Raw genomic sequence first — 13,139 nt, 5'->3', positions numbered from 1 at the left:
TTCAAAACATTAGGGTTTAGAATTTAAATATACATCAAATTTAAACTATTTAATCAAAATTTAAATCCCAAAACTTGAGGGCAAGTTTTGAAACCGTTTTTCAAAACATTAGGGTTTTAACTATTTAAATTTCAAAACAACAAAACTTTTGGGTTCAAATTTAAACTATAAAACCTAAAGGGGAAAATATGAAACTTTTCATAACAACAAGGATCAAATAACAAATAATTTTAAATTAACATTTAATCACATAATTATCCATATTTGATTTATTTAATGATTTCTTGCAAAACAATTTATCAATTTTTGATCTTCATTTAGATCAAAAATATAGTCAAATATATCATATAATCGGATTAATATTGATCTAACATGATAAGGTAACTATCCATATGCAAAAACAGCAAGAAATCACGAGATAAGCACTATCTGACGAGTTGACTCATCGAGTCAAGCCTGGACTCGGCGAGTTCAGCTATGGACTTGGCGAGTCCAACCTCTAATACACCAAAAAACGAATTTTTCAGATATACAATGCATCAATACAATTGAAACCATCCTAGGCTCTGATACCACTGATGGGTTTTGGTCAAAAGACATCCTATGTGCTCATACAAACCCTAAAGCTTGGATCTAGGTTTCTCTATTGTACATGATTTGAATCCAAGACTATAAACCCTAATTCTAGCATTCAAGTAATCATATTAATATGTAATTAGGTTTAAGTTCATACCTTGATTGTTATGTAGCAATAATAATCCCAATTCCTCCTTAAATTGACTTTGGAATGCTTAGAGTCACAAGTGTCACTCCTCTAATGGTTCACAAACACCATAAGCAAGAGGATGAAGAGGAGAAAGGTTGGAATCTGCCCAAAAACGTATGGAACCCTCAGAAGAAAATTAGCCACGTTTTTTAGCCTTAAGGGGTCTTTATATAGTTGGGCTATTAGGGTTATCTCACAAGGAAACCCTAATTTGGATGCTTAAGCCCTAAGGAACCCATGGAGCCTTTTAATTAAGCCTTGGACGATTTCATATGGGCTTTCCCCATAGAATTCGTCCACCCCTTAATATAAGGCAATCCATGGCCCAAATTATAATTATCTTATAATTACAATTCTAGTCCCTTAAATTTAATTAATCTCTTTTAGTCACAAAACTAATTACCAATTAATTATTGACTAATATTAATTAAACAATATGAATTCTCCTTTAATATATTATTCTCATAATATATTAATAAATCATATTTAATCCTTTCTCTCCATAATTCATCCTATCAAGTTGCTTTGGTGAAAGCAACCCAAAAGGACCATGCACCATCGGGTCAAGTACATACCAAAATAGTTATGGACTTAGACACTAATCCAACACTCACCAGCTTAAATGTTGATCTACGCTTTCAAAACAACCTATATTCTCAGGTCACCAGTAGACAGGTACCAATGACCAAGTTTTGAGAAGGCGGAGCACCTTCAAGACTCATCTTTTATTTTGATTATTCATTTTTGGTGTCTTACTACTATTAAAGAACACACTTGTATCAAATTATACTATTAATACAATGGATGACGTTGTTGCTTGTTTACTAGTTTGCATTGTTATGATACTGTACATGATGTCCTCCACCCCCGAATGTTTCAACCGTTCTGGTCACTACTAGAAAATAGACATTTAATGACGTGCTATTTAAGACACGCACTGATTAATGATACGCAAAAGGGCGTGCCCTAAAAATAATGTTAGATATTTAGAAATTTGAAGAATTTAAGAAGCTCATTTTTACGCGCCCTAAAATTAGTGTCTCACAAAAAAAACACGGGGGGGGGGGGGGGGGGGGGGGGGAGCTTATATCAAAGGCGTGTCGTCTAGAAATTTTGCTTTATAATTTTGCAAACGCGCTCTTGAGCAACTAGCATCGGGAAAAAAGAAAAAAAATAGAAGACCCGCATTCCTTCCTTGTTTCCCCTCTTTAGCTCTGGGTGTGTTCTTTGACCACAAAAATCTTCTCCGGTCTTCCTCCGCCTCCCTACATCGAGTGTTTCTTGCTTCTTCCCTTGCACTCCGACTGCCACCACCGATTCTTCCCCGTTCGTTGAAATCAATCAAGGCTCACTTACTTCTACCCACTGGAACCATCATATCTCCCACTCGATGTTGAAATTGTCAGAAAAAGCCCTAATTCCATATTATACTCTCAAGTCTCAATATTAGGAATGCTCGTTTGTTTCTAATTCCCCATGTTTTTTATTTTTTGGTTCTAATGTCTCAACTCTCAATATTATACTCTCAAGTCTCACTTACTTCGTTTCTCGAAAAAGGGGAATCGGAATGATGAAGGTAGCGGGAGTTTTGGTCCTGTGGTTGTGGTTCATCTATCGAGAAACAAAGGTTGGAACGCAAGCATCCATGGTGGCTCGATGATGGCAATTAATCGAGAAAGGAGAAGCAACAACACTTCTCGTCGTAGCTTGGGGGGCGCTTCGGCGGTCTCCTTGGTTGTTCTTCCTTTTCGCCAGACGATTACACATAGGGAGGGGACTCAACTAGTCCGATTGAGCAAGGCAAGTAGCGACTGGTAGATCGGGACGATCGATCTATTCATGAGGAGGTGGAGGTAATTATCGGTTCCCGGTGAGCCTTCCTTGGCTTCTTAGACTCCGTCATCAGTAAAAATCAGGGTAGATTAACCAAGGTGAAGTGTTTATTAATCCAAAGAAGATCATGATTAGTTGATAACTATTGGTAAATTTTATATTCTATAATTTGATAATATCTATCAGTATTTATCTCTGCTACCGAATCACATGAGCTTAATACCAAACATTCATTATAGACATTCAAAACCAAAATTATTCCACAATTTTGATGAACACTTATCTGATTACTGCGATCTCTGAACAGAAGAAACTTCTATTATAATTTTGTATCACCAGAATTTGAACTATTAATATAACTCGTTAACATTAAATCACCTTCGATAGTGTGGTATCTTATATGTTAGTTTCTTCTGAGATAGAATCTACTTAAACACATATGCTGCAAAATGCTAATACTCTTTTTCTATGGAATGTATTCAAAGCTCTGACACGGAAGAACCTAATTCTGAAACAATTACATCCATGTTGGGGTATCAAAGTTATTGGGATGAAACATATGCATATGAATTGAAACATTTCCGTGAACCCGATCTTCTTTCTGACTCAATCTGACTCAATCCCTCATTCTCTTGTGAGTATAAAAAATTAGCTACATCATTAACCTAATTTTTGAATTATTGATTTTGTTAATTGATGGAACAGGGGAAACTTGGGGAAACTTGTGATTTCTTTCTTAGGTATCTAATTGCTAATTTTATAGCTACATCATTAACCTGCTATGGTTGCTATTTGAACTTTTAAGTGTTTTCTGCCTTTTTGACCATTTTACCCCTGCTCTATGCTTTGCTTAGCTATTGTGTTTGTTGGTCTCAAGTTTTCTCCCATGCTTTTGGAGTTGTGTGGAGCTTCCTGCCACCTGTTGGAGCTGTGTGGAGCATTCTAGGTGGTTGTAGTCGTCAATCTAAATAGGTTTGCAGTAATAAATTTTCAATAATTAGCATTTTTCATGGGTTTCAACTACAATCTATTATTCACTTTTTATATGATATAAACGATTAACATGGGTTTCAATGTTTCATGTAATTTAGAAATCAAATTAAAACAGAGCTTTGAGAATTTAATATATGGCAACGTCCAATACTAAAATGTAGCCAAGAGTTAGTTATTCATCCTTCCAAGGTCTTATTTTGTACTTCTTTTTTAACCATCTTTTTATTATCATTATTATTATAATAATAAAATGTGTTTAAAAAACTGATTCATTTTTTCTTTTTTCTTTCTCCGCAGTACCCTAACCCCAACAGGTGTTGAAACTTTAGATGTTACCGACCCAGTGATGTTCCAATTGGCTATTTCTAATGCAATGACTGCCGCAGTGACATACTTCTGCCCCGACAGGTTCAGTGGACCAAGAAGTAACATCAACCTCCAAAACCATGAAAATGTTCAGGAGCATCAAAATGAAGGTGATAAGAGTAAAAAGCGGAAGGGTCAGAGTTCCCAAGGACCCTCCAAGAGGCGCGAAACAGTGACAGTTCAAGCTGTCACTACTCCTGTCGTTGTGTCTACAGTTCAAGCTGTTGCTACTCCTGTTACTGTGCCTATAGCTCAAGCACCTACCACTAGGTATGCAGGTAATCTCCCTTGGTGCAACAACTGCAAATATCACCATTATACCCCTGGCCTGTGCTTCGATAGGATCTGCAAAAGATGTGGCAAAAAGGGCCACTCCGCTCAAAACTGCAAAACACCAGTTCATCTAATCGATCAAGCTTCCGGATCGAGTACCGGACAAGCCTGCTATGGTTGTGGAGAAATCGGGCATTTCAAGCGAAACTGCCCAAAGGCAGCAACCACCAACAACATCAACAACGCCAAGATGGTTTCAACTATGAAGCAAGAGGAAGCAACCGCTGATTCCACCGCTGCGGGTATATTTCTTCTCGACAATTCTTATGTTCGCATTCTTTTCGAATCTAGTTCCAAGAAAGTTTTATTAATCATTCATTCAAATATCTTCATAAATATAGTCCTCGTCTAATAATCGAAACATTTTCTGTCAATATGGTTACCAGTGAGAATGAGTGCACTAGCGACTTATCCTCAAGCTACATCCTTACATTGAGTAATCATTCTTTCCTCATTGCCCTGATGTCAGTTTCAATAAAGATCTTTGATGTTATCTTTGGCATGTATCAGTTGAGTCCTGATCATATTGATAAATTTTGTTATGAAAAAGTTATTTGTCTCAACTTTTCCCTCTGACCGGACCCTCATGAGATATGGTGTCAAGCTTGGCCCAAATCTTCGCATCATTTTCTGTATCAAAGCTCGAAAACTCCTGCAAAAAGGAGTGTTAGGTATTCCTAGTCCATGCAATCAGCGAGAAACAAGAAGTTAAAGATCTCTAGAGCACACCCAAAAACTGTAGTATTCCTGATATCTTCCCGAAGAGCTCGCGAGAATTTCTTCCGAATGCCAAGTCGAGTCTCATGTTAATCTAATCCCTTGAACTACCCTCGTAGCCAAACTTCCGTATCGCTTTACTCCAGCAGAAATGTAGGAGTTCTCCAATCAGCTTAATGAGTTAACCGTCAAAACCAATATCCTCTTTACCGAATAGATGACTTCTTTAATAAGTTCAGGGAGCCAACTACTCCTCGAAGATATACCTTAGGTCAAGACACCATCATCTACGAGTTCAGAAGAGTGATGCTTCAAGGCAGCATTCAAGAGTCGATGTGATCACTAGGAGTTCGTATTGATACCGTTCGGTCAAACTATTCTCCCTTGGTCATGTAGTTAGCAATGAAGACATACACGTGGATCCTCATAAGTTCGAAAAAATACATAATTGGTCGGCACCGAAGACACCCTTAGAAAACCGGTCAATCCTTGGGTTTTGCCAGCTATTATTGCAGACCTATTCAGAAAATTCTTCCGGAATCACCAAACTCATAACCACCCCGACACGGAAAGGTGTACCCTTTCGTTGGAGTAAAAGTGCAGATTCCTTTGTGTTACGCCAAGGTAGGAGACGCGCAACTAACCTAGAGTCGATTCCCCGATAGTACCCACACTGGTTCTGAAATCATCTGCGAACCCGTTGAGAAGATCATCCAGACTCGAGAACAATTTAAATCTTCACTAGATTGATAGAAGAGTTATACCAATGTCCAATGAAAACCTTGGGAAATTCCAAGTTGGATATCGTGTCCTACTAATGGTCTCGCCGTGGAAACACATGGCACAGTATGGAGAGAAAAGAAAGTTTAACTCGTGGTACAATAGACCCTTCGAACTCCGAGTACCTTCAGAACTTAGAAACGTCAATCCTGTCTCCAACGTTCCGAATCTTTAGAAGTACTTGCCTAATGAAACCCTAGTGATTTCCTTTGAGGAAACTGAAGTCGTCCAGGATTGAAACTTCCATGAGAGAACCAATTGAGATCGTAGATTGAGAGAGAGTCAATGTGTGAAACAAAGTCGCGTCCCGATATTGAGGGTTCGTTGGAACGCCAAGCGGAGACCCGATTCCACTTGAGAGCGTGAAGATTTGAGGAAACAAATCTATCCGTATCTCATTCCAATTCATGATCTATATCTTAATCTTTGAATTTCGAGACGAAATTCCCTCTAACGTGGGGAAAATGTAACAACCCGAAGATTTCCATCGTCGAAAACCCGTTCTACCCGTAAAAATTCTCCATTTATCAATTCGTTCCGTTTTCGTTTTGGGTTAAATTATTTAAACTTATGTGTTTATTATAATCTAATGAGTGTCGAAACCCCTTAGTAACTCATGAAATTAGCCCAAAATGTTTATTTCAAAAAGTTTAGAAACGTTCCCGCTGGGTTACGGTAACTTAATCGGGTGCGACCAAAAGCCTCGTTTAATGCCGGTATCGGGTAGAATTCCACCGTGTCCATGCTTTGAGACCTATTTAAACATGTTAAACCTTTCATTTGAAGCTTTTTCTTCCTCTCTTTACTCTCTCTCTCTAACCTCACTCCTAAATCTAAGTTCAAGGGTACAAAACTCAAATTTAAGGCCTCAAATCTCTAAGGTACCTTCCTAAACTCATTGGACCTTCAAATTCGAGATTTATTCATGATTTAGAGGCTTATATATGAGTTTACAGCCCAGGATGGTTCTTAGGCCATAAACCCATATTTAAAAGGGTTTTTAAGCCCTTAAACCCTTCCATGACTCAAACTAGACCTAGATATGACTTTTAGAAACTTGGTAATGGACTTAGAACACTTCAAACATGAATTTTGAGGGATTTTTATGAGTTTACAGCCAAGGCATGTGCTTGGGCCGTAAACTCCTCAACCATGGGTGTAAACTCATTTTCAAGGTGTTAGAAAGCCATCCAACACCACCAAAAACCTTGGAATAAATAATAGAACCAACCAAAAATAGTTTAGGGGGTTTAAACACAAGAAAACTCAAAATTTTAGAGTTTACGGCCATAGCATGTGTCCCATGTCCGTAAACTCCAAAAAACATGTCAAATTGTGCCCAAAAATCATTTCAAGGCTTGTAGAAATTTTTAGAATCACATGTGATTAACTTTGGAACCTTAAAAACACATATTCTAAGGAGTATGAGAGTTTACAGCCATAGGCTCCATGCCAAGGACGTAAACTCCCTTAAGTGTGTCATTTTATGTTTTAAATTAATTCCAAGCCTTAGGAAAAATTATTCCAAGCATTCCCAAGTGATATTAGCCATTTACGACTCATTAAGCACCATAAACCATCCCACCATGAGTTTACGGCCGTAAACTCATGGGGAATGGGTGTTATGGGCCAAAAAATCTTGTATGAGTTTACTCTTGGGGAGTAAACTCAAATTCTAAGTCCCTAGTGTCATTACACGTCCGTAGATGTCACCCGGGTCCTTCCAAACACTTGAAAGGGGGTGTTTCCACGACTAAAAGTGTTTGTCCCTAAAAATTAAGTAATCTAAGTCCTAATTAGATACAAATGTGTATCTTTTCATTTTACATAGGAATCTCGTACGTTTGCAAGCTCCGAACCAACGTTTAGCATCCAAAATCGTCACATTTCTCGTCCGGTGAGTTCATACCCCTACCCATTTTCACTGTTTTTCAATGTTTTCAGGGGGGAATACAAGCAAACTATAATTGTTTTTAAAACATAACATTGATGTGTTTCAAATAATATCTAGCAAATTTATAAATACCTTTACCCCTTATGTATTATGCTGAGCATAAGGGATGATTTATCAACTACAACTAAATGGATTTTAGTTAAGAAAATAACCAAACTAATCAAATTATTATGGGAATAATTTGGGGTTCTCTATTGTTCATTTTATCATGTACTAATATGTATATAAAGTTATTAGATAAACTATGTCTGATTCAGTTTATCTCCGTATCACCTGAATGTATTGCCAGATAGTTTCATTGTATGTGTAGGGTTTCAAAGCACTCCATGGATGATTGCAATAGGCCCCTAGATGAAGTGTAGGTTAAAAGCCCAAGACTTATCTGTTCCCTATAAATAGTCTTGTATTATTCATTATTAGGGTTAAAAGTGTGAGGCAAAATGTAGCCGCCATGTTGTGAGGTTTCTTGTAGAGTTAGATTCTTATTTTCTTAAGTGTAATTTATTCCTCAGAATTCAATAAATCGAGTGATCATTCGACATAATCCTCATATTTGTGTTTGTTCTTATTTTCCGCATCTTGTTCATCAAATCTTAATTAGGGTTTTAATCCCAACAAGTGGTATCAGAGCGGGTCTTTGAAGATCGATTGATTTTTGAAGTATCGGTTCTTGATTCGATGATTTTCTGCACAAGTTATTAAAGATTATTGGTATTTTGGCATTTTGGAATCAAAATTCTGTTCAAGCTAATGTTCATGGGATTCATGATGTTTCCTACTGTTCATATGGGTATAATTTCAATCCAATTCGCATTTTATTCATATGTCGATTGTTTTGTTCAAAATCAGTCTATTGCTTCGTACATCAATTTCTATTGATTTAGCCCAAAGTTTCGGTTCATTACTGTACACGATCTATTATCTTAAGCCCTAATTTATTTTTTTTCTAAAACACCGTGTGCGTCACTTGCTTTGTATATCCTTCATTCGGTTCATCCATATGTTCGATCATTTGCTTTGACTGAAGATATTTGTACTCTTGATAAGTTACTGTTCTTCAAACGTTAACGTTATTATTCATATGATTCAATTTAAAGCCTAAATCACTTTTTGTCTAATCGATTCAAGCTCCTTCTGAATCGTGATTCTCATGATGCCGATCTTTCATCAGATTCATTCTTCGTTTAATTGATTTTTGTATTTCAATCGAAACACTTTCATCTTCAAAATCATTTAGCAATTCGTGGATTTATCCAGACTTGTCATTCAACTGAGATTATCGATTTCATCGTAAGTATGAATTAATTTCAAATAGTCGATGAATTTGTTGATGTTATTTGTATATCACAAATTTCTTATGAATCAGTGATATGAGAAACTGATTTCTATCGATTATCAATTATCATTCCTAAGTGGTTCGTATTTTTTGAATTTGGTGATCTTGGTATGAATAATTTAAATCTGAAAGATCTTTGAGTTTGTATTTCGGAGTGCAAATAGAGTATCGATCTGAACGATGATGAAAGGAATGAACTTACGGAAGTGAATATTGCATCGACATTAAGGGGATAAGAGACCAAAATCAGGACTCAGTTCTCGCGAGTCAAATTGAAAAGTCAAAATTGGCTTGAACGGATTCCTTGTGAACGTCTAACATGCGAATGATTGGGGCTTGACAACCTGCGGACAAATCGAATCTCACTGGGATGAACAATGCTCAATAATGAAAACTCAAAATTGAGCGAGAATCGGGCTTAACTATGAACGAATCTGTGTTCATGTGTTGCACTTGGAATGAAAGGGCTTGAAGCGAAAGAAGAGTGAGAACAATAAGCGAACCTGTGACTGGAATTGCCTTGGGGTAATGCTGATGAATTAGGCCCGAACCTGGAACAACAAACTTGGTTTCGCTTGTTAATGGTTGGAGCGAACGGGGGATGAACCGAAAGCGAATGTGTGCTCGGACCGAACATGGTTTCGGTTCAATGAACCTGGACCGAACTTGGTTTCGGTTGCTTGTACTCGGAAGCGAACCTGTGAATGGGTTCTTCTTTGAAATTGGTTCGCTTTGGGTATGATATTTGGCATTCAAAACTCAAGGATCGGTATAAAGGCTCGTGCTTGAAAAGAACATGGAACAAATTTGTGTATGTAAGCTCTTGGAACGAAAGAGCTTAGAGCGAAAGGGTGATTTGCCTGAAGGAGCTTGTAACGGAAATGGAAACGAAAGGAAATGAACCTTCGATTGGGTTCGCTTCAGGTGTATAATTTCATGAGCTCGGTATAAATCTCAGCATTGATATCAATGTTCGTGCTCGCCTGTAACAATTCGTTTATAACCATCGTTCCAGTAAAAAGACGTCTTGGGGAAGAAGATACCATGTTACATTTATGGTCCCTGAAACTTCAGTGATTTGACGCCTTTGGTCCCTATGCGTTTCATGCCTTGGCAATTTTGGACCAATTCTAGATTTTGTTGCATATAAAGGGGTATATTGATGCAGAATTACCATTCCAGCCCCTGTCTTTCAGCAAGTGTTAGTTTCGGCCCAATATTCAGAAAAGTTCATCGAGGGCCAGTGAACAGTTTTGGATTTTTCGACGCTCATATTTTTTCGTGAACAGCAAAATAATGATTCCATCAAGTCTTGGCGGTTCAGAAAGTCGTTTTTCATGATAACGTCAAATTTTCACAAATTTTTCGGATTTTATACTTCATCGTTAATATCATTTTGTCACGGGGGAGCTTAGTAAATTTTTATCCATTCAAGATCATTCTCATAACCATTTGAAGGCTTTATAATCATGTTTTTTATTATAAATCGGGGGAGAATTTGGTATGGTCATTCGAAATTGGATTTGTGACTTTTCAAAGTTGAAGATTTTTGATAAAGTTTGTGGTAGAATTATGAAGGTAGCTTTTACAGTGGAAGTTCTTCATCGAGCTCTGCTAAAGCTTTTACAGAGAAGTATCCTTTACAGCAGAAGTTCTTTATCGAGCTCTGCTAAGGACTTGTTATATCTTTGACTTCTAGTATTTTCTCGATCAAGTGGCATTAGGAATCTTAAAGTTTGGGTTGTTACATGATATTTTTTGATGGCTTATATCATTAGCTTATTTGAAGATGGTTGTGACTTGGAGGGGGAGCTTTTCAAAGACAAGAAGCGATTCGGTTTCTTTATTCTGAAATGGGTTTTTATGGCGGGTTTGGTTTTCATGAAGATTCTTTGGGATTACATTCGAAAATGAAGTTTAAAGACATTACTTCAGTGCTTGATTTATATATCCTAGAGCCCGTGTTTGAAGACTATTTAAGAATCAAGATTCGTGGATTGCTTCATATATTCCTCGTTGCAGATCTTTTTATTTGCTAGATGCTTGTTTTGGAAGTTAAAGCATTGTCATCCATTCCATACTTTGAGGGGGAGATTGTAGGGTTTCAAAGCACTCCATGGATGATTGCAATGGGCCCCTAGATGAAGTGTAGGTTAAAAGCCCAAGACTTATCTTTTCCCTATAAATAGTCTTGTATTATTCATTATTATGGTTAAAAGAGTGAGGCAAAATGTAGCCGCCACGTTGTGAGGTTTCTTGTAGAGTTAGATTCTTATTTTCTTAAGTGTAATTTGTTCCTCACAATTCAATAAATCGAGTGATCATTCGACATAATCTTCATATTTGTGTTTGTTCTTATTTTCCGCATCTTGTTCATCAAATCTTAATTAGGGTTTTAATCCCAACAGTATGTATCTATATTCATTGTATTATGTTTCATAATCTTTTGTATGTTTGATATCGTATCAGAACCCTGTGAATAGTTTAGTACTAGTTTGTGAGTTAGTCACTACCCTTTATGGATGATCAGTAAATCCTCCCCGAAAGTGTAACCAGAGTCTCCTGGAGGGAGAGCACGGAATTTGTGAATAGATCTATTCAGGACTGACAATCCCACACCTTAACTGCTAGCTACAGTTAGGCGGGCACGCCTGGGGTGACAAATTCTGGATATCGTCCAACGTCTGACAAGCGTCAAGGACGTCTCGTTGTCATATCAGCATGGTTACCCGACTCACAATACGTATTAATATAAGTTTATTCACAGAATTGAACTTCATATCTATCTTCTATCTAAAATTCTTATATCTGGTACGGGATGATAATCCCATGGTTTTAAATCTATATTTGGTACGGGATGATAATCCCATGGTTTTAAATCTATATTTGGTACGGGATGATAATCCCATGGTTTTAAATCTATATTTGGTATGGGATGATAATCCCATGGTTTTAAATCTATATTTGGTATGGGATTATAATCCCATGGTTTTGAATCTATAATTAGTATTGGGTGATAGTCCTATAGATTTAAGTCTACATCTATCTATAGTTTTGTGTATATCAAACTGTCTTATATTTGGTACGAGATAGTAATCCCATGATTTTTCAGTGAATAGTTTTATGAGTTAAAGTTTACAATGTGATCTTAAACTAAAAGCTTACTTTTAGGAAAATATAGGATTTTCCTGGGATAATGAATATACATATCTAGAATCGTGTAAGTAATCAGTTAACTAAAAACTACTTTTAAGAAAATATGCGATTTTCTTGGGTCGTAACATTTTCAGAATTTAAAAGGAATTTTACACATTTTCATAAAAAAAAACCGCTTATGAACTCACCAGCTTTTTGCTTATTTTCAAACTGCTTGTATTCTCAGGTTCTTCTTAGACAGGTACCCTGTATTCTTTTGGAGAAGACGGAGTGAATGGGAGTTACGTCTTTCTTTTGGTTAAACTATGTAACTATGAAACTTGTACTAATTTACTTTTCAACTGATGTAATTAAATCTATGTAATGTAATGTAATGTTTCGTGTTTTACTTCGCTTACTATGTGCATTGGATTTGATACTCAACATGGAGTCTGCCCCGGAAATGTTTCCGCCTTCGGTTTTCGGGGTGTGACATCTTTATATGTTGTGTGTACTTAAATAGTGATTTTAATAATCTTGTAGGACAGGGATGCATTTACTGCAGCTATTGTTGTGAGTATTGCCTTCTCTTTCATTCATGCTTCGTTAGTTGTTGCTATTATGAAGGTAGGCCACTCTCCGGTTGTATTTTTCATATAATTGACAAGGAGCTGTTGTATCTATTCAAACTAGGCTTAGAGTAATGGTTGCAAGAGATGAGTTCAGAAGAAGAAGAAACAAGGCTGCAACTGGTCAAGTCCACCACAAAGAAAAATAAGATTATTCGTCATGATTTACTAAAAGTCTAGTAAATGTGTTTATGCTTACAAGATTAAGTATAATTCTGAATCATTGAGAAGTTTCAATGAATGGCAGAACGAATAAGAAGAATCAAATAGGCAGAAAGATAAAAATTTCTCCAATCT

At 36.8% G+C, this 13,139-nt stretch overlaps 1 protein-coding gene across 9 annotated transcripts; it reads left to right on the top strand.

Moving 5' to 3' along the window:
- The first annotated feature begins 2,281 nt into the window (after positions 1 to 2,281).
- LOC145013385 (uncharacterized) lies at positions 2,282 to 12,575 on the top strand. 9 transcript variants are annotated; one of them, XR_013664954.1, is made up of 4 exons: positions 2,282 to 3,233; positions 3,305 to 3,339; positions 3,477 to 3,781; positions 3,890 to 11,412. XR_013664954.1 is itself a non-coding variant. In XM_078972176.1 (3 exons), exons 1-3 carry the CDS (start codon positions 2,606 to 2,608, stop codon positions 12,469 to 12,471), a joined length of 669 nt encoding a protein of 222 aa, XP_078828302.1. In that variant the 5' UTR covers positions 2,282 to 2,605; the 3' UTR covers positions 12,472 to 12,575. The 9 variants fall into 9 exon arrangements, 3 of the variants coding, with proteins under 3 accessions (XP_078828302.1, XP_078828301.1, XP_078828300.1); XR_013664955.1 differs by having other exon boundaries at positions 2,282 to 3,339; positions 3,477 to 3,571; positions 3,691 to 3,781; XR_013664953.1 differs by having other exon boundaries at positions 3,305 to 3,781.
- The last annotated feature ends 564 nt before the right edge of the window (positions 12,576 to 13,139 follow it).

Source organism: Lactuca saligna, chromosome 8 (genome assembly GCF_052625555.1).
Source record: "Lactuca saligna cultivar CGN05327 chromosome 8, ASM5262555v1, whole genome shotgun sequence".
In the NCBI taxonomy this organism is placed as follows: domain Eukaryota; kingdom Viridiplantae; phylum Streptophyta; class Magnoliopsida; order Asterales; family Asteraceae; genus Lactuca; species Lactuca saligna.
Note: the sequence above shows the minus strand (reverse complement) of the source record. Positions and strands in the feature narration are given on the sequence as shown.